General features: G+C 40.8%; 1 protein-coding gene across 11 annotated transcripts in view; it reads right to left on the bottom strand.

The window, feature by feature from the left end:
• Window positions 1-24,157, bottom strand: part of SPECC1 (sperm antigen with calponin homology and coiled-coil domains 1) — a 292,535-nt gene that overhangs the window by 45,354 nt on the left and 223,024 nt on the right. For 9 of the 11 annotated variants that reach the window (XM_037012977.2, XM_073234743.1, XM_037013009.2 and 6 more), the window contains 4 exons: window positions 23,241-23,341; window positions 18,936-19,017; window positions 15,946-16,132; window positions 12,383-12,485 (listed from right to left, as the gene is read on the bottom strand). In XM_037012977.2, coding sequence (XP_036868872.2) covers window positions 12,383-12,485; window positions 15,946-16,132; window positions 18,936-19,017; window positions 23,241-23,341 — 473 coding nt within the window. The remainder of the gene's footprint in view (window positions 1-12,382; window positions 12,486-15,945; window positions 16,133-18,935; window positions 19,018-23,240; window positions 23,342-24,157) is intronic. The other 2 variants (XM_037012999.2, XM_037013013.2) reach the window with 1 other exon arrangement.

Here is a 24,157-nt window from a genome sequence, read left to right as displayed (position 1 = left end):
TGCTTTTTGGAAGGCTTGAAGGAACAGAGACCCCAGTGCTAGGGAGGCAGGGCAGCAGGACCACTGAGTGGGTGCCTGAGACCGGCGCCTGAGGACGGAGGAAATCGCGCGTTTTTTCCCCTTTTTTTTTCTCTCTCTTTTTGGCGACTGCTTTTTGGAAGCCTTAAAGGGACAGGGACCCCGGTGCTAGGGAGGCAGGGCGGCGGGACCGGTGAGCGGGTGCCTGGGACCGGTGCCTGAGGACGGAAGAAATCACGCGTTTTTCCCCTTTTTTTTTCTCTTTTGGGCGAGTGCTTTTTGGAAGCCTTAAAGGGACAGGGACCCTGGTGCTAGGGAGGCAGGGCAGCGGGACTGGTGAGCGGGTGCCTGGGACAGGCGCCTGAAGACAAAGAATATCGTGCGTTTTCCCTGCGGGACCGGTGAGCAGGTGCCTGAGACCGGCAACTGAGGAAGGAGCAAATCGCACGTTTTTCCCTTTTTTTTTCTCTTTTTGCCGAGTGCTTTCTGGAAGCTTTGAAGGGACAGGGACCCCGGTGCTACGGAGGCAGGGCAGCAGGACCGGTGAGCGGGTGCCTGGGACCGGCACCTGAGGACAAAAAAAAAATCGCATGTTTTTTCCTTTTTTTTTTTTGCTGTTTCCTCTCTCATGGTTGCTGTTGTTGTTTTGGTTAGGAGAGTGCTTTTTGGAAGTCTTAAAGGGGAAGGACAGGACACTTAGACAAGAGGCAGGGAATCTGGGGATCTCTGGGCACTCTAACCCCCTGGGCAACAGGGAGCACAGAGGCTCCTTACGGATATAAATAGCCTCCCGGCCGTTCCCCCTCCAACGGAGCTCCACCACTTTGGAGGAGCAGCCCCAGCCAGGCCACACCCACAGCAACAGCGGAGATAAACTCCATAGCAAACGGGCAGGTAGCAGAAGCCCTGTCTGCGCACAGCTGACAAGCATAAGCCACTAGAGGTCGCTATTCTCCTAGGAGAGGAAGGCCACAAACCAACAACAAGGGAAGCTCTTCCAGCGGTCACTCGTACCAGCTCTGCAAACTATCTCCATCACCATGAAAAGGCAAAACTACAGGCAGGCAAAGATCACAAAGACAACACCTGAGAAGGAGACAGACCTAACCAGTCCACCTGAAAAAGAATTCAAAATAAAAATCATGAACATGCTGACAGAGATGCAGAGAAAAATGCAAGAGCAATGGGATGAAGTCCGGAGGGAGATCACAGATGTCAGGAGGGAGATCACAGAAGTGAAACAATCCCTGGAAGGATTTATAAGCAGAATGGATAAGATGCAAGAGGCCATTGAAGGAATAGAAGCCAGAGAACAGGAACATATAGAAGCTGACACAGAGAGAGATAAAAGGATCTCCAGGAATGAAACAACACTAAGAGAACTATGTGACCAAGCCAAAAGGAATAATATTCGTATTATAGGGGTACCAGAAGAAGAAGAAAGAGGAAAAGGGATAGAAAGTCTCTTTGAAGAAATAATTGCTGAAAACTTCCCCAAACTAGGGGAGGAAATAATCGAACAGACCATGGAATTACACAGAACCCCCAACAGAAAGGATCCAAGGAGGACAACACCAAGACACATAGTAATTAAAATGGCAAGGATCAAGGACAAGGAAAGAGTTTGAAAGGCAGCTAGAGAGAAAAAGGTCACCTATAAAGGAAAACCCATCAGGCTAACATCAGACTTCTCGACAGAAACCTTACAGGCCAGAAGAGAATGGCATGATATACTTAATGCAATGAAACAGAAGGGCCTTGAACCAAGGATACTGTATCCAGCATGACTATCATTTAAATGTGATGGCGGGATTAAACAATTCCCAGACAAGCAAAAGCTGAGGGAATTTGCTTCCCACAAACCACCTCTACAGGGCATCCTACAGGGACTGCTCTAGATGGGAGCACCCCTAAAAAGAGCACAGAACAAAACACACAACATATGAAGAAGAGAGGAGGAGGAATAAGAAGGGAGAGAAGAAAAGAATCTCCAGACAGTGTATATAACAGCTCAATAAGCGAGCTAAGTTAGGCAGTAAGATACTAAAGAAGCTAACCTTGAACCTTTGGTAACCACGAATCTAAAGCCTGCAATGGCAATAAGTACATATCTCTCAATAGTCACCCTAAATGTAAATGCACTTAATGCACCAATCAAAAGACACAGAGTAATAGAATGGATAAAAAAGCGAGACCCATCTATATGCTGCTTACAAGAAACTCACCTTAAACCCAAAGACAAGCATAGACTAAAAGTCAAGGGATACAAAAACATATTTCAGGCAAACAACAGTGAGAAGAAAGCAGGGGTTACAGTACTAATATCAGTAAAAATAGACTTCAAAACAAAGAAAGTAACAAGAGATAAAGAAGGACACTACATAATGATAAAGGGCTCAGTTCAACAAGAGGATATAACCATTCTAAATATATATGCACCCAAGACAGGAGCACCAGCATATGTGAAGCAAATACTAACAGAACTAAAGAGGGAAATAGACTGCAATGCATTCATTTTAGTAGACTTCAACACACCACTCACCCCAAAGGATAGATCCACCGGGCAGAAAATAAGTAAGGACACACAGGCACTGAACAACACACTAGAACAGATGGACCTAATAGACATCTAAAGAACTCTACAACAAAAAGCAACAGGATATACATTCTTCTCAAGTGCACATGGAACATTCTCCAGAATAGACCACATACTAGCTCACAAAAAGAGCCTCAGTAAATTCCAAAATATTGAAATTCTACCAACCAATTTTTCAGACCACAAAGGTATAAAAGTAGAAATAAATTCTACAAAGAAAACAAAAAGGCTCACAAACACATGGAGGCTTAACAACATGATACTAAATAATCAATGGATCAATGAACAAATCAAAATAGATATCAAGGAATATATAGAAACAAATGACAACAACAACACTAAGCTCCAACTTTTGTGGGACGCAGCGAAAGCAGTCTTAAGAGGAAAGTATATAGCAATCCAGGCACACTTGAAGAAGGAAGAACAATCCCAAATGAATAGTCTAACATCACAATTATTGAAACTGGAAAAAGAAGAAGAAATGAGGCCTAAAGTCAGCAGAAGGAGGGACATAATAAAGATCAGAGAAGAAATAAACAAAATTGAGAAGAATAAAACACTAGCAAAAATCAACGAAACCAACAGCTGGTTCTTTGAGAAAATAAACAAAATAGATAAGCCTCTAGCCAAACTTATTAAGAGAAAAAGAGAATCAACACAAATCAACATAATCAGAAATGAGAACGGAAAAATCACGACAAACGCCACAGAAATACAAAGACTACTATGAAAACCTATATGCCAACAAGCTGGAAAACCTAGAAAAAATGGACAACTTCCTAGAAAAATACAACCTCCCAAGACTGACCAAGGAAGAAACACAAAAGTTAAACAAACCAATTACAAGCAAAGAAATTGAAACGGTAATCAAAAAACTACCCAAGAACAAAACCCCGAGGCCGGACGGATTTACCTCGGAATTTTATCAGACACACAGAGAAGACATAATACCCATTCTCCTTAAAGTGTTCCAAAAAATAGAAGAAGAGGGAATACTCCCAAACTCATTCTATGAAGCCAACATCACCTTAATACCATAACCAGGCAAAGACCCCACCAAAAAAGAAAATTACAGACCAATATCCCTGATGAATGTAGATGCAAAAATACTCAATAAAATATTAGCAAACAGAATTCAAAAGTATATCAAAAGGATCATACACCATGACCAAGTGGGATTCATCCCAGGGATGCAAGGATGGTACAACATTCGAAAATCCATCAATATCATCCACCACATCAACAAAAAGAAAGACAAAAACCACATGATCATCTCCATAGATGCTGAAAAAGCATTCGACAAAATTCAACATCCATTCATGATAAAAACTCTCAGCAAAATGGGAATAGAGGGCAAGTACCTCAACATAATAAAGGCCATATATGATAAACCCACAGCCAGCATTATACTGAACAGCGAGAAGCTGAAGGCATTTCCTCTGAGATCGGGAACAAGACAGGGATGCCCACTCTCCCCACTGTTATTTAACATAGTATTGGAGGTCCTAGCCATGGCAATCAGACAAAACAAAGAAATACAAGGAATCCAGATTGGCAAAGAAGAAGTTAAACTGTCACTATTTGCAGATGATATGATACTGTACATAAAAAACCCTAAAGACTCCACTCCAAAACTACTAGAACTGATATCGGAATACAGCAAAGGTGCAGGATACAAAATTAACACACAGAAACCTGTAGCTTTCCTATACACTAACAATTAATCAACAGAAAGAGAAACCAGGAAAACAATTCCATTCACCATTCCATCAAAAAGAATAAAATACCTAGGAATAAACCTAACCAAAGAAGTGAAAGACTTATACTCTGAAAACTACAAGTCACTCTTAGGAGAAATTAAAGGGGACACTAATAAATGGAAACTCATCCCATGCTCATGGCTAGGAAGAATTAATATCGTCAAAATGGCCATCCTGCCCAAAGTAATATACAGATTTGATGTAATCCCTCTCAAATTACCAGCAACATTCTTCAATGAATTGGAACAAATAATTCAAAAACTCATATCGAAACACCAAAGACCCCGAATAGCCAAAGCAATCCTGAAAAAGAAGAATAAAGTAGGGGGGATCTCACTCCCCAACTTCAAGCTCTACTACAAAGCCATAGTAATCAAGACAATTTGGTACTGGCACAAGAACAGAGCCACAGATCAGTGGAACAGATTAGAGACTCCAGAAATTAACCCTAACATATATGGTCAATTAATATTTGATAAAGGAGCCATGGACATACAATAGGGAAATGACAGTCTCTTCAACAGATGGTGTTGGCAAAACTGGACAGCTACATGTAGGAGAATGAAACTGGACCATTGTCTAACCCCATATACAAAGGTAAACTCAAAATGGATCAAAGACCTGAATGTAAGTCATGAAACCATTAAACTCTTGGAAAAAAACATAGGCAAAAACCTCTTAGACATAAACATGAGTGACCTCTTCTTGAACATATCTCCCCGGGCAAGGAAAACAACAGCAAAAATGAGCAAGTGGGACTACATTAAGCTGAAAAGCTTCTGTACAGCGAAAGACACCATCAACAGAACAAAAAGGAACCCTACAGTATGGGAGAATATATTTGAAAATGACAGATCCAATAAAGGCTTGACGTCCAGAATATATAAAGAGCTCACGCGCCTCAACAAACAAAAAACAAATAACCCAATTAAAAAATGGGCAGAGGAACTGAACAGACAGTTCTCTAAAAAAGAAATACAGGTGGCCAACAGACACATGAAAAGATGCTCCACATCGCTAATTATCAGAGAAATGCAAATTAAAACTACAATGAGGTATCACCTCACACCAGTAAGGGTAGCTGCCATCCAAAAGACAAACAACAACAAATGTTGGCAAGGCTGTGGAGAAAGGGAACCCTCCTACACTGCTGGTGGGAATGTAAATTAGTTCAACCATTGTGGAAAGCAGTATGGAGGTTCATCAAAATGCTCAAAACAGACCTACCATTTGACCCAGGAATTCCACTCCTAGGAATTTACCCTAAGAATGCAGCAATCAAGTTTGAGAAAGACAGATGTACCTCTATGTTTATCGCAGCACTATTTACAATAGCCGGGAATTGGAAGCAACCTAAATGTCCATCGGTAGATGAATGGATAAAGAAGATGTGGTACATATACACAATGGAATACTACTCAGCCATAAGAAGTGGAAAAATCCAACCATTTGCAGCAACATGGATGGAGCTGGAGAGTACTATGCTCAGTGAAATAAGCCAAGCGGAGAAAGAGAAATACCAAATGATTTCACTCATCTGAGTAGTATAAGAACAAAGGAAAAACTGAAGGAACAAAACAGCAGTGGAATTACAGAACCCAAAAATGGACTAACAGGTACCAAAGGGAAAGGAACTGGGGAGGATGGGTGGGCAGGGAGGGATAAGGGGGGGGAAGAAGAAGGGGGGTAATAAGATTAGCATGCATGGGGGGGAGGGAGAAAGGGGAGGGTGGGCTGCACAGCACAGAGAGGACAAGTAGTTATTCTACAACATTTTGCTAAGCTGATGGACAGTAACCGTAATGTGGTTGTTAGGGGGGACCTGATATAGGGGAGAGCATAGTAAACATAGTATTCTTCATGTAAGTGTAGATTAAAGATTTAAAAAAAAGAAAAAAAAAAAGAAAGAAAGAAAGAAAAGGGGGATTACTCCTTGATAGGATAAAACTATTGGTAAATCAAAGATCAACGCATGCTTTAAATATCCTTAATGTTGATCACTTAAAGGGTGTCAGATGATCAGCTATGGAGGTACTCTTTTCTGATAATATTCCTTTCTTTAAAAAAAAAAAAAAAAAAAAAAAAAAAAAGCAGTTCCCGTGTGCTGACCTCCAATGAGTTCTGCACAGTGGTATAGAGGGCATGTCAAAGTGTGGGCAAAGGGTCTGTTTGTTTCTATGCAGAAGATCAAGGCCTAGCTTGGATACCCAGAAAATGAACTAAGATACGATATGAGGAGGAACTTCCGGCATCAGCACTCTCTGGAGGACTTGTGCCACGGGGATGATCAACAAACAGCCTCCACAGGGATCCGGACGATGCTGCGGTTGTGGCTGCATCCACCCCACCATTTCCTGGACTTGCCATTGGAATGAGGAGGGAGATGTCTAGGCTGGCATGTGCATACAGTGAGACAACGAATTTGACCGGATCTGTACTGTTGGAACTAACCAGGAGTTGGGAGGGGTGCAAGTTGTAGCACTCCAAAATCTTATGACTATAGACTATCTACGGTTAAAAGAACATATGGGATGTGAACAGATCCCAGAAATGGGCTGCTTTAATTTGTCTGATTTCTCTCAAGACTGTTCAAGTACAGCTGGACAATATCCATCATATCATAGACAAATTTTCACAAATGCCTAGGGTGCCTAAATGGTTTTCTTGGCTTCACTGGAGATGGATGGTAATTATAGATTTGCTTTGTTTATGTCACCGTATTCCTATTATGTTAATATGTGTGTGCAAATTAGTTAGTAGTTTAAAACCTATACATACTTAAGGTACTCTACAAGAAGATATGTCAAAGAAATAATCAATCCTCCCATGTTTTCTTCCATATGCTACCTCTATAGCTTTTCTTCTTCCTTCCTAATTACAACCCTTAAATAGAATTTGTGCCTCATATCGAATTTACCGAGTATCATAATTCCTCCAGGTGGTAAAGATACCTCGAGACAAGTGCTGGGCATAGAAGCCACAGGGCATAAATCTGCAAAGAAGTAAAAAGCTAACCTTTTCAAACAATATGGCTTCTCTCTCACTTACCAACTTTACATTTCCCTGTATGGCCCCGGAAGAAGACTGGTTAGCCAGAGACGGGTAAGATTCCTCAAGGGAGGAACAACCTAAGACAGGCACAGTCGCAGGGGGGCCATCAGGTGAGAAATTGGGGATCAACAGAGGTGAGGCTCAGAACCTCACCCCCCCTGCTTTGAGAGAAATCTTCTGCATCCGTGGATGTTTTGCTGCCCTTGTTAGCTTGGATTAATACTTAGTCCATAGGCACACACCTGATCATCTACATTTGCCCTCTTATAGCACTAAACTATGTTTTCTACCTTTATCTTGCATCTACCTACCACTTCAGCATTTTATTAAAAATAAAAAAAATAATAATAATAAAGGGAGAAATGTGGGATTAACATATAAATCAAGTATAAAAATCAAACGAATATTCATATCTGACCTGATTGTTTATAGTTCATAATGCGTGATCAAAACCGAAAGTTTCTGTGATGAATGCCCTTGTACTGTTCACCATGTAAGAATTTATTCACTATGTAAGAATTCGTTCACCATGTAAAAACTTTTTCGTTATGCTTCAGAAGATTGGAGACTGATGGGAATTAGGTTTGAGATGGATTAATGATTGTGCATTGAGCACTGACCCCCTTATATAGAATTTGATTGTTGTTAGCAACCATTTGATCAATAAATGAGAGATGCCCTCTCAAAAAAAAAAAAAAAGAACTAGAATTGGAAGTGGATATGACTGAATTACTGCAATCTCATGATAAAAATTATACAGATGAGAAGTTGCTTCTTATGGTTGAGCAAAGAAAGTGGTTTCTTGAGATGGAATCTACTCCTCGTGAAGATGCTGCCAAGGTTGTTGAAATGACAGAAAAAGTATTCAGAATTTTCCGTAAACTTAGTTAAGGCATTGGCAGGATTTGAGAGTAGTAACTCCAATTTTGAAGTTCTACTTTTGGTAAAATGCTATCAAATAGTATTGCATGTTACAGAGAAATTGTTCATGAATGGAAGAGTCAGTCAAAGCAGTCAATTCGTTTTTGTCTTATTTTAAGAAATTGCCACAGAAAGCTAACCTTTGGAACCACTGGTCTGATCAGTCGGCAGCCATCAACATTGAAGCCAGACCCTCCACCAGCAAAAAGATTTCAACTTGGTGAGAGCTCAGATGATGGTTAGCATTTTTTTAGCAATGAAGTATTTTGTAATTAAAAGATGTACATTTCTTAGACATTATGCCATTATACACTTAATAGACTACATTCTAGTATAAACATAACTTTTATATGCACTGTGAAATAAAAAAAATTATTTGACTCAAAAAAAAAAAAGAAAAAAAAAAAAAAGAAAAGGACCCTTCGGGTCCCGTGTGCCAATGCTCTCCTCAGCGTGGGATGCAGCAAACACAGGCACCTCACGCACCAAGCCCAAACTGAGAGTCATTTTCGGGGCCTTCTTGGAAGCCTGACTGTCCAAAAAAGATCCAGGGAAGTCTGAGTTGAGCAGAAGGTCTGGAAGGTCTCCTTTGTGATGAGAGCCATTTCCAGCTTGGTGTGGGCCTCACTCCACAGTGAGTGTGTGTTCATGGTCTTCGACTCGATCTCAATCCTGGGGCCGCCTCCAGATACCAGGGAACAACCCAGGGTGCAGGAGAGTGTCTGGCCTGCTGTACCCTGGAGCAGCCACCCTCTGTTCCTTAAGCCCCAACTGATACAGTCACTGAAGCAATGACCTTCTTATTCTGACCCTCCAAGTCTTGTCCTTGGTGTGAGATAGATGAAAAGACCAAAGTGCTCGCCTTCTTCAGGTGCGGTGAGCCACTGCTCCAATGTCATCTTTCCAGCCTTCGTATCGAAACTGCATCCACACACCCAATATTCCTGACCCTCCTCCTGCGATTTTCTCCAGAGTACATACCAGCTTCTAATATAGGCCATATTTTACTTTCTTATGTTAACTAATCATCACTCCCCATGAAAACATAAGTTCCATAAGAACAGAGGTTTTGCCTCTTTCATTCACTGCTGATTCCCCAGAACCTAAATTAATTCCCTGGCACTTAATAGGCCCCTTGATAAAATTCACTTAATTAATATATGGAGAGTTCTGACATAGTCCAGATTACTATATTTTGGTGGAGTAAAGAGGAAGGTATTTTAAGTCAAAGTGCACATGCCAACTGGTTTTTAAGATGCCAGTGAACCATCTGAGTTTTCTGTAATTTACTTTTGGTTTCCTGAGTTGGAGAAAACAGGTCTTAGAAGGTCTCAGAGGCAGCTTAGACAAGTCCAGAACAGAGGATATTTTGTTAAAAGTGAATAAAACAGACACACATGATCTGTATTTCTCTCTAAATTTACATAGATTTAACTACGAATGAAAAATACTCTTCAGGCAACACGAGTTTTGGGTTTCATCAAACGTAAATGCTTTGAAAACCAGTTCAAGATGTTCACAAAACAAACAAAATAAAACCACTAGAGCAGGAAATAATATTCTCACTTTTAAGACTGGAAATATATTATTGTATAATCCCTCCCTGCAATCTGATTATAGTGACATTCAAAGGGCCAAATCAGATGAAATTTTTGACCATCTTTGTACCTCCGGGCTAGCACTTCCCTCCATCCAGTGTGTAAGGTGGGGAAACGACAGTGCCGCCAGCCAGCGCGGTCACGTGTGGCTCAGCCTCGTCAAGGCTTCACTCCTGGCTGATTACTCTTCCAACCTCAATTTTCTCTCACCAGTCCTGTCTCCTTTGCCCTAAAATCTCCTGTAATCAGCTTTCTCTCCCTTGCTTCTTTCTCCCATTTCCTCAGCAGCACGGCTGGCATGCTGGGATGTTGTTGAGAGGGCTTTGTTTTTGGGGATGGTTTTAACCCTCACCGTGGGCTAAACTGAGAAGGCACAAACCAGCTAAAAGAAAAAACAATGGGCCGGAAGCAAGCCTGTACTCTGCAAGCCTCTATTGTTGGTCATCAACCTAATTCTTTTCTTTTTCTTTTTTAACAAAAAAATTTTTTTTCATAGCATCAAAGATAGAAAGATATAAGACACTTACATTCTGGAGCAGGATCTGATTTTAAAACATTTAACTGCTGCTATTACAAAGAGCATCCCAGCCCTGCTGCTGCTTAGCTGTCTGGGCTGGCTCTGGGCCAAGGCCCTATTCGCTTGCTCATTTCTTTCTTTCTCTGTCCCGGCCCCCTCAAAGCCTGAGGGTGGGAAGGACTGCGTGCCAACATCTTCAGAATGCTCAGCAAAATGGGTAAAGGTCTGGGAAAGCTGGGCCCAAGTGAGCAGAAGGGAGTAGGAGTTGACACTTTTAAAGAGGGTGTCTGTTTAATGAGACAGTGAAACAACACAACTAACTCCTAGAAGAAAACACAGGAAAATATTTTCATGACCTTAGAATAGACAAAGATTTCTTAAACAGGATAAAGCATTAACCATGACAGGAAGATGAGTAAGTTAGACTTAATTAAAATTAAGAACTTTGTTCAACAAAAAAGTAAAAATTCAAGCTCCCTAGGAGAAGGTATTTGCAATACATCTAGCTTGACGAAGGACTTGTATCCAGAACATACGAAGAACTCCTAGAAGCAGTAAGGAAAAGAAAATCTTCATTTTTAAAAGGGGCAAATCCCGAGCAGGCGCTTCCCAGAAGAGACTACCCAAATGTCCACCTTGTGTATGAAGAAGGGCTCAACCTCATTTGTCAGCAGGGAAACGCAAGTCATAACCACAAGGAGATTCCACAGCACAGCTACACAGTGACCAGGAGTAAAAAGACAACATGGAGCATTGGTGAAAATGCAGAGAAATAACACATCTTTCAAAACTGTACAACTGCTTCAGAATGCGTTTGGCGCTATCTCCTGTCCTTGAATGTAAGCAGACCCTATGGCCCAGGAATTCCATTTCTAGGTGCAGAACCAGGAGGAGGAGCACGTGCTCCTAGAGACACGCATAAGAACATATCAGCACAACTTACAATAGCCCCAAACTGGAAATAGCTCATCTGTCCGATACTAGAGAGGGTCAGTGTTGGTGTGATCATACAATGGGTTACTAAATAGCAAAGAAAAGGCACAAACTCCCGCTGTGTGTGACCAATGGATAAATCTTAACAACACTGTGTGAAAAAAGCCAGATGCAAATACTACAGTTTTCTATTCCACTTATATGAAGTTCAAAGGCAGGCAAAACTGACATAACATCGAGGGATGCATGCTTTTGTACAAAACTGTAAGGAATACAACTGAGGACAGCAGTTCTCCCTGGAAGTGGTGGGAGAGCTCGGCTGCAGAGTCCTGTGAGGGGCTGGGGAAACCACCAGCGCTCTGTCGGCTGTGAGCAGTGACCACATGGGTTTTCTTTTCACAGTAATTCATGAAACTGTAATTTCTACTTGGTGCCCTTTTATCTCTGTGTGGGGTATTTCATAATAGAAAAGTTTAAATTTGGATTAGGTATTAGTTCTTTGTCTCAACTTCACAGAAAACAAATACTATCCTGGTAAACCAAAACTCTTAAAGCTACATGTAAACAAATCTCAAAGTAACAGAAATATTTTGAAGGCCCACCTATGTGGGACCTTTATGTGAATTAGGAAAAGGCACCCCCTTTGGGAAGATGATTTAACAAAAGCTGTCTCCCTGGGTGGAAGCAGCCTTTCAGACACCCTTTGTGGGGAGTTTCTATCTCTGAGCAAACAACAAGGTACCTCTGCCCACAGGAGACGCAGGTCTGCACCAAGGTACATGGTGAACTGGGTGGGTACAGACGGACTTTCTGTCCCACCTGCCTGGGTGCCCTCATGCAGTTCCCAGGTAGTGGCAAGCGCTGCCTGGAAATCCTGCCTAGGAGAACACAGAGACCACAATTACACGCACACTGGCCCATTCACATGCTCACACAGAACATGCCACTGCCCAGAGCCTGTTGGAAACTGGTGGACACTTTCCCTTACCGCATAACCTTCTGTCTTCTTCTGACACCATTTTAGGAGAGCATTGCGCTTGGAGCCACCATATTCCCGGGCCAAGGCAGCCAGAGGGTCTCTTCTCTCCACACTAGTTATAAAAAAGAGCACAGAGTCAAGATAAGATGCTAAATTTTAGAACCGTCCAACATATAATAAATACATAGACTGGAAAAGCAAAAGTCTATGTTTACCCAATGAGACTCTAAAGAGACAACCAAATGGGTCACACTGAAGCGTTTTTATTATGTTTCATGGTATAAAAGAAAATTGAATTGTGCTTCTTGGCTAAAAGAAATCAGGGGAGAGATTTTTTTTTTAACCCATCTGTTGCTTCATCCATTTAGCCATTTATTTATTTACTGAAGTACAGTATCATTTTAATTAAGGACACCTACAGAAAAAACTCTACATGTTTAAAGGCTACACCTTTATCTGCATAACACATTAAAGGCAGATCATGAGGGAAGTTTATAAACACCAGATTGGCTGCTTATGGGGAAGGGATGGGAATGGAGGTGAAAGGCAAATCAGTAAAAATGACACAAAAGAGGGGCTTTGCACAATCCAAAAAGTGATATGCATCCTCCTCAGTCTGGGTACATTAACTCAACTCTGAGCCCCTGTTTAGCCAAAGCAAGAGATTTTAATCATTATATCATTGCATTCCAGGAGCAAGAGTTTATGTGCTCCTTTGTCAATTTTCTACAGACATTTCTGTGAATTTTTATGCTACCTAAAGTTATCCAAATACAGAGAAGGGATTTAAGGCCACAGTCTCTTCTATGATGACTACCATGAAATGAGAACTACATTCCTACAGCATTTGGAGCAGCGCTCCACTTCCCTATGCCTCATGCAGGAAGAGAACAAGGACAGTGTGTTCCGGAGAATCAGCTGCAGCTGGCCACAATTTAATTAGGGGCATAACACAAGAATTTTCATAGCAGCACCTTCCATAACAGCAAAAAACTGGAAACAATCAAATGTACATCATCAGGAAAATGGATAACCTGTGGTATGTCCACACAATAGAATACTATACAGCAATTAAAAAAACAATTGAGTACATTACAGATGTATTCAATAACTTGAATTGATAGCAGAAACAATTTTGAATTAAAAAAACACACACAATATGTTTCCATATATAAAAAATTTCAGGTATACAATGTAAATAATATGTTGCTTATACTGTTTGGGGATATAAACATACATAGTGAAACCTTAAAGAAAGGCACAGAAAGACATATATAAAATTCAGAATGGTGGTGACCTGAGAGCAGGGCAGGGAGATAGTGCAATTGGAGAATGGCTGATAGGAAATTTCAAAGGTAAAAATAATCCTTCCTTTAACTGGAAGGTGGGTAATACAGGTGGCCCTCCACTGTGTTGTTTTCTTTACACCTTACACATATTATATTGTTATTATTTTGTATCTGTCTGATATTTAATAAAAATATTTTAAGTGGTTTTAGAAAGAGTAATAGGATGATTCTAGACCTCAGCAGCCAGAATTAGGTTAGAGAGATTTTAAGAAAAACTTCATACCTGAATTAAAATTTTTCTTGTATAATCTGATGGCTGATTTTTCCCTGTGTCTGACATAGTTGTAAACTCAAGACCGTAAGTTTCCGAGTCAGCATCCCTGTTAACTATGAAGTTATGGTGACTCTACCTGTGTTTACTATGCCTGGTTTTATCTCATTGTTTAGAGGTGAATTTCTAGGCCTGAAAAATTAGGGAAAAGTGAAATAAAGATTTGGAAAAGAGTTTCTATATAAATGGATGACTGAAACATCTATCAAACAGTTTGCTTTTAAAAAATAAACTAGGCATCATAGGCAAAAAGAAAAAAACTGGTAATATTAGGATGAGAACTTCCAAAGCAGTAGCTCCTATCCTGCCATTGGTTTGTCTCAATGACATGACCATAAAAATGAAATAAGAAATTCATTTCACTAATTTAACCTTTCCTAATGAAGGGTATAATATAAATAGCACATGACTATACACATAGCCTTTTTCTTTGCACCTTTGGCATAAAGAAAGAGCAAGTTCAGAAAAGCACTAATTCTGGTCCTGAAAACCTGTTTTGATTGCTTAAAGCTCTTGCATATAAACAAGACTGTAATATCTGGGGCTTTAAACTTCTGAAAGGTATAACTTCACCTATTTGGATCCAGATATAGGCTACACTGTAAGATATGACAAAAGATGAACTTATTCAGACTTTTATAAAATCCTTTCATAGTACTCAAATGGTAGTTATAAATGTTTGTTAAAAAGCCATTACCCCTAAGGTGGCCAATTTGGTCTATTCATCTATCTACTTATTTCTAAGTATTTACTGATGAAATGCAATATGTGTAGCACAACACAAGGGTCTGAGAAAGACATCAAAGCATATTTGCTGTCCACTGAATTATAACCTAACGGGGACAAAGGCATGCAGACTGTGCAACTGTGAATTAAACACCCAAACGCATGCAAGACATAAAGGTGGAGAAAGGGGGTGTCAGCACTACCTACAACCTCAGGGAAGGTTTGACCCTGAAGGAGAAGTGGTATTGAGGAGTGTGAAAGGATAGAAGGAAGACATTGCAGGCCAGAACCTTGAAAGCAAGTCAGAAATGCTTGTGTTACACTGCAAAAGTAGAGAATACAACAGGCTTTGATGTAGTGAAGGCCTGGGACATTCTAGCAGGTGGGCTGGAGTGGGGCTAAGCTGTCAAGAACCTAGAAGGCCAGGATAATGACGTGAACTGATGTGAGGATAACAGAGTCAGGGGGAGACTTCTGAGAGGGTCTGCACAGGATGCACTCAGTGTTTTAGTAGCACCCTGGAGAGGAAGGGGAGCAAACGAGAGGGTGGGGAAGTAGCTGAAAGAAATGTGCTGAGGCCTGGATAACCAGGAGTGCTGACAGGAGAGGAGGTGGCAGACAAGTGAGGGCAAAGACAGACCCTGGCAGTCTTTCTCCCTCCCTCTCTTCCCTCATGTCACTGCTGAAGTACTCTTTAAAACATTAATTTTGAAATACCTTTCCAATCCTTTTTATAATAGACTGTTTACTATTATATTACTCAAAATCAAAAACAAAATTCCACAAACTTAATGGTTCCCTACCACTTTGCCACATGGCCCTGAAGACCTATCCAGCTGGGATGTCCTCTCCAGCCAGTGCCGACTGGCTGCCTGCTGTATGTATGCCATGTCCCTGCCCTCATGAGCCCACAGTCCAGTCCAGCCAAACCAATGCCCCCCCCCGAGTCCCCTAAGCTCGTGCTCCTCATACCTTCAGGCCCCTGGCAGGAATGCTGCCCTCTCTCTGCAGCTGACAAGCCCTAATTACTCTGCTCACATTTCTTCAGTAGCCCTTTTCACAGCAGTACTAGCCAGCACCCTCTCTCTTGCTGAAGGCAGCACTCTGTCTTGGTCAGGCTCATTTAGGAAGTATGTGTAGGAGTAAACTGACCGCCGGAGATAAAACACCAGGAAGACACCAGCTGCCCAGGGCTCCTCTGATTTCCTGCTGTTTAAAGGGGATACCTGAGTTTGCTCTGTGGCTTCAAGCCCCTGGTGGAAGCGCTCAGCAGCCTGATGTTCCCGAAGCCCAGAGAGGGGGGCCTGCTCAGTGACTCAAGCGAGGGGCTCTTCCGGAGATAAGGGTCAGGCTTCAAGTCCTCAGCCCTTCCCGTTAGGAGATCTGTGTGAACAACATCATCACCACCTACTCCTGAAGAAGGAAGTTTGGTTACCAAGTACAATTCTCACTTTATTCTCCAATACAAATACATTATACAGATACAGATATAGACATATAGATACAGTTACTGGATTAAGTAGTAAAAATGCAAATAGGGACATGGTATTGTCTAGAAAAGATTGTCCAGGCAGGACTGACAACGTAATCCAAAGGGACGCATGCCATACTAGCCCCATGTTCAAAAATGACGCTGAATGTCAGTGGCACCCTCACAGCACCGACCCGAGGCCCCCCGAGAGCCCTGTGCACTGAACTGGCCACCCTCTATGGAGCCAGCCTGGCCCCAAGAAGAGTGCCTTGCTTTAATTGACGGGCATCTGAGCAAGCAAGCCAGCGGGAGGATGCCTAATACGATCATCGGGACCCAGGTGGCAGCAGAAAAAGCCAGGGACCAAGAATGATCAACTATTTTACAAGAGAAGAAGCCTTTCCAATCACAGACTGCCTCGCTAAAATCATTCTTTTAAGGCTCCTCTCTGCTGTCCTGTTCATCTGAGTAAAAACAGGTAATGAAACGGGCTGAATCCTCTGGCTGGTATTCCTTACAGGACCACAAAAGTGTGGAATGGGAGAAAACTTCCAAGATTGTCTTGTTTGTCTTTACAGAGGAAATGGAACTCAGAGAATTAAGTGATTTGGTCAATAGTACACAGGCTGAGCCCACCATCACCTCCTATGACACCATAAATAATCACGGAAGAAAACAATACTTGTACCGCTAATAGCCACCAATTATGGAAAGTGGAGTTGTGAGTGAAGCTAATTAGGTTGGAAGAGCAGAGAAAAACAGTGTTTACATCACTGAAGAGAACAACAAAAACAGCACATTATTCCCGTTTCTGCAGTTTCTGATGACCTCAGGGTCAGCACAGCTGGCCTGAACACAGAATTTTCACCATGTAATACTTTTTTAGTATAGTAAACAGAATCATCCAGGTACACAGGTGCCTGGTGGGGAGCAAAGGAGAGCGCTGACCACAACCTATTTACTTTGGGGCAGGAGCCGTTCTGGTCTCAGTCAGTATTCACATGATCAGCTAAAAGAACAGCTTCTCCATACAGAAGGACATTTTAAAGCTGGAGGAACAGAGAGGACAAGAATATGGCCAAAAGCTCATCTAGTACACTTATAAATGGTTAAAATGGTAAGTTTTATGTCTGAGGTATTTTAGCACAATTAAAAAAAAAAGGAAAACCTTTTTTTATACACATAGCCTTTGCATATTATCAAGTTATTCCCTAGTTTATACTACATGGCAAAGTGGGAACTCCCATCAGGCAAGTTTCCAATACTCCTCTTTGACTGCCCTCTCACCTCTGGTAAAGGGCACTTGCTTTGCACAGGAATCCAACCTGCTCTATTGGCCTCACCCCTTCTGCTTTTTCTTATTCTCCTGACTTAGACTGGTTTTGGCCAGCATTTCCTTTTCCTGAAAGTCATTATTATGATGCAAAGCAACTGCCAGCCTCATTACCAAAAGGCAACACGGGAGAAAGAATCAGGAAAAATCCTTCCTGGTTCCAGAGCCACTCAAAATCAGTGTGGCCACTGCAAATCACTCCATCTCTTTTAGGGCCTGGATCCCTCACATGTGAAATGCAGGGAACGGGCTGAGACAATCTTTAAATTCTCAGTGTCATGGTTTATCTAAGATCCTTATTAATTCCATGAAAAAGAAAAAAAATTCAGAAAGGAAATAAATAAGGTGAAAGAATTTACAATCAAAGAGTGAAATGTACCTCATAGAAGCAACTACTTTAAGAATAAGCCTGTTGGATCATGATCTCAAAGAAGTAAAGCGGGAACTTCTTTTGTTCACACCATGTTACAGCAACTTGGTCTTATACTTAGAGACAAAGATTTCTATCTATGCAGTCTAGAAATTTGGCTTCTCTCCTTCCTATGGGCACCAGTAAATAAATCATTGAATGTTCCTTTTATCTTTCTGGTTTCCTCATAACAGTAACCACACAGACACAGACATAAATTCTACAGTGTATTATTATGGGCAACCTTCACGTTCTCCCATGTGTCTCTGTTCTGCATGTGAAACAATGCAACAGGCAACAGTATGTAAGGTGATCCAGCCAACACCTACACAGGCCCACCCCACCCCAGCTGCGTCCTCCCAACCCTCAAAGCAGTCCTACAAGACAGCAGCACTGTTTGTTCTAGAGGCGAGGGAGCCACAGCGCAGAGCAGTGGGATGACTGTGGGGAGCAGAGCCACGAGTTAAACCCAGGAGGTCACTCCCATGTCCCTGCCTTAACTGCTGCCTCACAGGGGCCATCAGCACAAGGGGCACAGTAGGAATGAGAATGTGACACTACAGGGGCTCTGATGACATCCACAGCTCCACCATGGGGATCTGAATGTTTAAATATATACGATGTAACAACAGGAAGAGGTTTATGCCCAAAGACAAAGATATCTGAAAAGAGGCATATTTTAGGAATTGTGGATGCAACAGACCTTTGGAATCAGATAAAATTTTTTCCTAAAATAGTTATGTTTAAAAATAAGACATTCTCTTGAGATCCAGTAAAAAACAAACAATAAAACTCCCAGAGTGTGACATTTCTCCCAAACACACACACAAACTGGGAAGTGCAGCTAGTGGCAAATGGGTTCTAACATCCGTAACACATACAGTTATAGTTGGAAATCATTTGGGATAAATGATTTTTTTTGGGGTAAATGATTATTTTTCTAAGCTCAGTTTCAAGCAAAGAAAAGAAAAGTTAACCCCATAAAAAAATAAAGGTAATTTACCAGAGAGGGGAAGGTCAGGAAGATCTAAGCGCTGAGCCACTCCTTTGCTGGCCGACCGGGCGCTGTTGTAAGTCGAGTGCCTCTGAAAAACCAAAGGGCACACCAGCCGAGGTGAACGTATGACACCAGGAACAGCACAGACAAGGTGTGTGCATGTGGGTATGTACAACAGTTCTCAAGCTCACCAGAATCACTGGGGGTGGAGGGGAGCTTTTAAAACTAACTATTTATTTGAATAGGTAATAAATACAACTGGCACCATCCTCAAAAGGAATAGAAAAGACATACAGTGAAAAGAAAATCTCTGTTTCACTCCCATCACCCAGTTATTCTCCCCAGGGGGTGGGTACTTATTATGAATCAGCTTTATGAATACCTTCCTGGAATATTCTGTGTAGGTTCAAGGATATGTGTAAAAACCATTTTTTAGTGGCTAACAGGTATGTGACAAGATGCTCCACATCACTCATCACTGGAGAAGTGCCAACCCAAACCTAAATCAGGTACCACCTCACACTGTTAGGATGGTCATGATAAAAAAGGAAAAAACAACAAAAGTAACAAGGATGTGGAAAAATTGGAACCATTGTGCACTGTCAGTAGGAATGTAAAATGGTGCAGCCACTATAGAAAATAGGAGGGAGGTTTTGCAAAAAATTAAAAATAGAACTACCATATGATCCAGCAATCCCACTCTTGGGCATATATCCAAAGAACTGAACACAGGATCTTGAAAAGATATTTGCATTCCCATGTTCATAGCAGAATTATTCACAACAGCTAAGAGGTGGAAACAACCTAAATGTCCATCAATAGGTGAACGATAAAGAAAATGTGATATTCACAAACAACAGAATATTATTTAGCCTTAAAAAAGGAAATCCTAAAAAAAAAAAAAAAAAAAGGAAATCCTTTTCAAACAATATGGCTTCTCTCTCACTTACCAACTTTACACCTCCCTGTATGGCCCCGGAAGATGACTGGTTAGACAGAGATGGGTAAGATTCCTCAAGGGAGGAACAACCTAAGACAGGCACAGTTGCAGGGGAGCCATCAGGTGAGAAATTGGGGATCAACAGTGGTGAGGCTTAGAACCTCACCCCCCCTGTTTTGAGAGAAATCTTCTGCATCCGTGGATGTTTTAATGCCCTTGTCTAGCTTGGATTAACACATAGTCTACAGGCACACACCTGATCATCTACATTTGCTCTCTTACAACACTAAACTGTGTTTTCTACCTTTATCTTGCATCTACCTACCACTTCAGCATTTTATTAAAAATAAAAATAATAATAATAATAAAGGGAGAAATGTGGGATCCACATATAAATCAAGTATAAAAATCAAATGAATATTCATATTTGATCTGATTGTTTATAGTTCATAATGCATGATCAAAACCGAAAGTTTCTGTGATGACTGCCCTTGTACTGTTCACCATGTAAGAACTTATTCACTATGTAAGAATTCGTTCACCATGTAAGAACTTGTTCGTTATGCTTCAGAAGATTGGAGACTGACGAGAATTAGGCTTGGGGTGGATTAATGATTGTGCATTGAGCATTGACTCCCCTATACAGAATTTTATTGTTGTTAACAACCATTTGATCAATAAATATGAGAGATGCCCTCTCAAAAAAAAAATTCCAAGGTAAAAATAAAAAATAAAAAATAAAAAATAAAATGAAGGACTATAAAAAAAAAGAAGAAGGAGCTGAAGACAGCATAATGGAAAGAAAGGAAGGCTCAGGATCTTGGTCAGAGAAAAAGGAACAACAAAGTAATTGGAGATGACAGGGGAGAGTGTAAGATGGCCAGAGGAAAGAGTTAGGGACTGAAATTTGTGTTAAGACTAAATAAATGAGCAAGAGAGTCTTGACATATTTAGCTGTTTGTCAGGCTAACACATTTCAGTTCTGAATGGTATAAACAGTCAGGCTACTCTGAATTCAGCTGAAGCTACAATCTCACTTCCCTGTGATCTACAGGGATGGAAGCCACCAGGGTGTGAGGAACTGATTCTGGTAGCTTCCCAGCAAGTCAGGCCTGAAAGGGTCTGGGATTTGGCTTTGTGCTGTTTTGGTGAAGCATTTTCAGAAATATATGAGGAGTCATATTGAAGAGCATTGGAAACCAAAAAACTTCCACTGTTTCCAAGTGTTGGGGTGAAGAAACTGTCTTGTTTACCTGGTCTCAGTTTCTGCCTATATCTGATAAATAGATTTAGACTCACCATTGTCAGCACAATGCAGATGCAAAACACTAAACCTGCAAGCATGAACAATTTCTACCTTATTCCTTTATTTTATGGGGAAAAGTCTAAAGGACAATGTTGGGAGTAGAACTATATGAGTAGATTCACTAGGTCCTATTTTTATTTTTCAATCCCCAAAGTCATTGTGGGTCCATAACTTTATATATTTCAAAATTGTTTGCCATAATGGTCACAAAATAAATCCCCATATTTTGATGTTTAAAATAATGAAAAGTATAGAATGTTAAAATATGTATAAATATATAATGAATATTATTAACATGTAAGAATGGCATTAAGATTCTTCAGATTGACAAAATAGTCATGCCACATTTAATTCAAACTTTGAAATTATGTGTTTAGTATCTTCCATGATAGAATTTTTCATGGGATAATGAAACCTTTTTGCTATGATGCTGTAATCTTTAAAAAAATATAAAACTAAAGTGATCTTATTTCCAATTTTTAATGTAACTGATTTGTAAATAAAAGATATAGTAACTGTAAAAAAAAAAAAGGAAATCCTGTCACATTCTACAACATGGATGAAACTTGAGGACATTATTTTTTATGCTGGCAGGGATCAAACCTGTGGCAATGTGGTCCTAAAGCTGATCCTAGATCTGGACAGAGGTTGTAGTCCCAGGCATGCACTCAGAGGATGACTTCCTGATTCTGGCAGGAACAGAAGTTCCTTTAATGGGCCCCCCAGGAAGCGACCTTTCCTGGAAGCTCAGTGCAGACTAGAGCCCTCTCCTCTAGCTCCTCCTGTATTAAATTCCTTCCTGGTTAACTAGCTGGAGTAATTTCTGATACCTCCAAATTAATCATGATACTTTTATATAGAAACAGTCCTTTAAGAGAGCACAAACTTATAGAGGAATTTCTACAAAAATTTGTAGAAGGAATTGTTTTGTTGTAAGTTTAAGCCAAAATATCCTAAATACCCATCAACACAGGACTGGTTAAATAAATTACGCACACTACATAGGTTCTGAAAAGAAAAGAATTTGTCAGATGCTGACATTTAAAGTTGCCTCTACATACTCCTTCATTCATTCAGAAAATATTCACTGAGCTTCTACTACTATGACTATGTGTCAGCCACTGTTCTAGACAAGAGATAATGGCAGGAAAAACAGATAAAAATTTCTACCCTCAGAGATTACATTCCAATAGTAAAGTGGAATAAGCCAGTGTCAGAATAATGTGTTGCAACCCAGTTTATAAAACTTTCTCTCCTGCACACACACACACACACACACACACACACACACAAACACACATACTTTTTTATGCTAAAAAAAAAATCTAAGAATACACAACAAGCCAGTAGCAGTGCTACTCCTGTAGCTAGGAAGCAAAAAAGATTTTTAACTTTTTCATTTTTAAAGGGAAGTTTTTGGGAAAAGATACTTTTAAAATAAGCATAGAGTAAAATTTGGAAATAATAATAATAAGCTACTAAGGACACTAAAAAACAATGCTTGCAAAGCACATGCACTTAGTTCAGCAGAAGCAGTATGCTGAGTGCTAGTAAGAACATCAGCAGCCCCTGTCTTAGGAAACAATAAGAAGCTTTGGTCTAAAACCTTCAGAATATAGCAAATGAGGCATAGGTCACATTCTTTGAACTCCAAGAACTTATAAACTGTAAACATTTTCTTTTTCTTTTTTAAAGCAATCTTTGGAAAAGATATCTGGTTCAATGTCCATATCTAGGAAAAATTACAATTACCATTTAACTGAAAACTTTGAGGTGTCTTTTGGGAAACAGAATTATTAACAAAATTGTATGAAGTTCAGTATCTCTCTTATACCTTTATCAAGCATCAAAAGTGTAAGTTTTTTTCAAAAGTGTAATTTTTAATGAAAATGTTATTTTGTTATTTTAGGCTTACTAAAAATGGTGTTCAGTGTGCAAGGAAAAAACATTGTTTTTCACATCCCCTATGCTGCCTGGGTATAAGACCCCCCTACACCAGCCCAACCCACACCTGTGGCTCTGTGGACCAGCTGTGAAGCCCCACCCACCCCAGGCTCTGTGGTACCTGCATTGGAGAAACAGCGGCCGCTGGGGCAGTCCTCACGGGAATCCCACTTAGGGGGCTTCTGGGAGTCTTTTGGACAGCCAGGCCCTGTCCAGCTCCACCTGCCAAGAAAACAGTGGGAGCATTTATATGTTGTTCCAGTTCAGAAGAGCAAATAACAGTTCCTGATTTGTTACCTTTTAGACCACTAAGAACATATCCCGTGATGCCTATAAGGTGGTGTAAGCCTTTTCTCCTTTTCTCCTCTGGAGTGGTGTTGAGGGGGGGAGCAAGTGGGAAGGGCTGACTAAATGGTCTTAGATTTGTAACATACAAGGGAAAAGAAAACTGTGTATGTAACAAGGTACCTGTGGTGAGAAGGAACAGGAAATTCCTCACAGAAACCATTCCTGTTATTTCATTTCCCAACTTCACAGACTGAATGCAGTCACTGGACTTTCACACCTCTCAGTATCTGTAGTCTAATCTTAATCTGATTTGGTTGCAAACCACTTGAGCAGAGACCATCAGGTACATCGTAGGATTAGCGATTACTCAGTCCTCTAATACAATGGGAAAATGTGTTGCAATCAAGGGAAGAAATGTTAATTTGCATAGATGCACATTTGGTTTCTTCTATTTAGTATATTTATAGGTGGAGGGGACAGATAGGCATTTTTCTCATAAATGTAGATAATAGTGGATAAAGGCAAATTGTGAGTCAGCTAGATTATTTCCAGAAAAAGCTGGAAATGTACCAAGATCAGGAATAACAGATCAGCACAGGTGTTCACACACAGGACCAGGTAGAGACAGGGAGAACAGAGGGAGGTTGGGTGCCAACGAGACCGCTGAACGCAGACTCAACACCTCACTTCCTAGGGGATGAAGCCCTGGCTGACCCTGCTAATTCTCCTGAGATGGTCAGAGGCAAATAA

Source organism: Manis javanica, chromosome 4 (genome assembly GCF_040802235.1).
Source record: "Manis javanica isolate MJ-LG chromosome 4, MJ_LKY, whole genome shotgun sequence".
Taxonomy (NCBI): Eukaryota; Metazoa; Chordata; class Mammalia; order Pholidota; family Manidae; genus Manis; species Manis javanica.
Note: the sequence above shows the minus strand (reverse complement) of the source record. Positions and strands in the feature narration are given on the sequence as shown.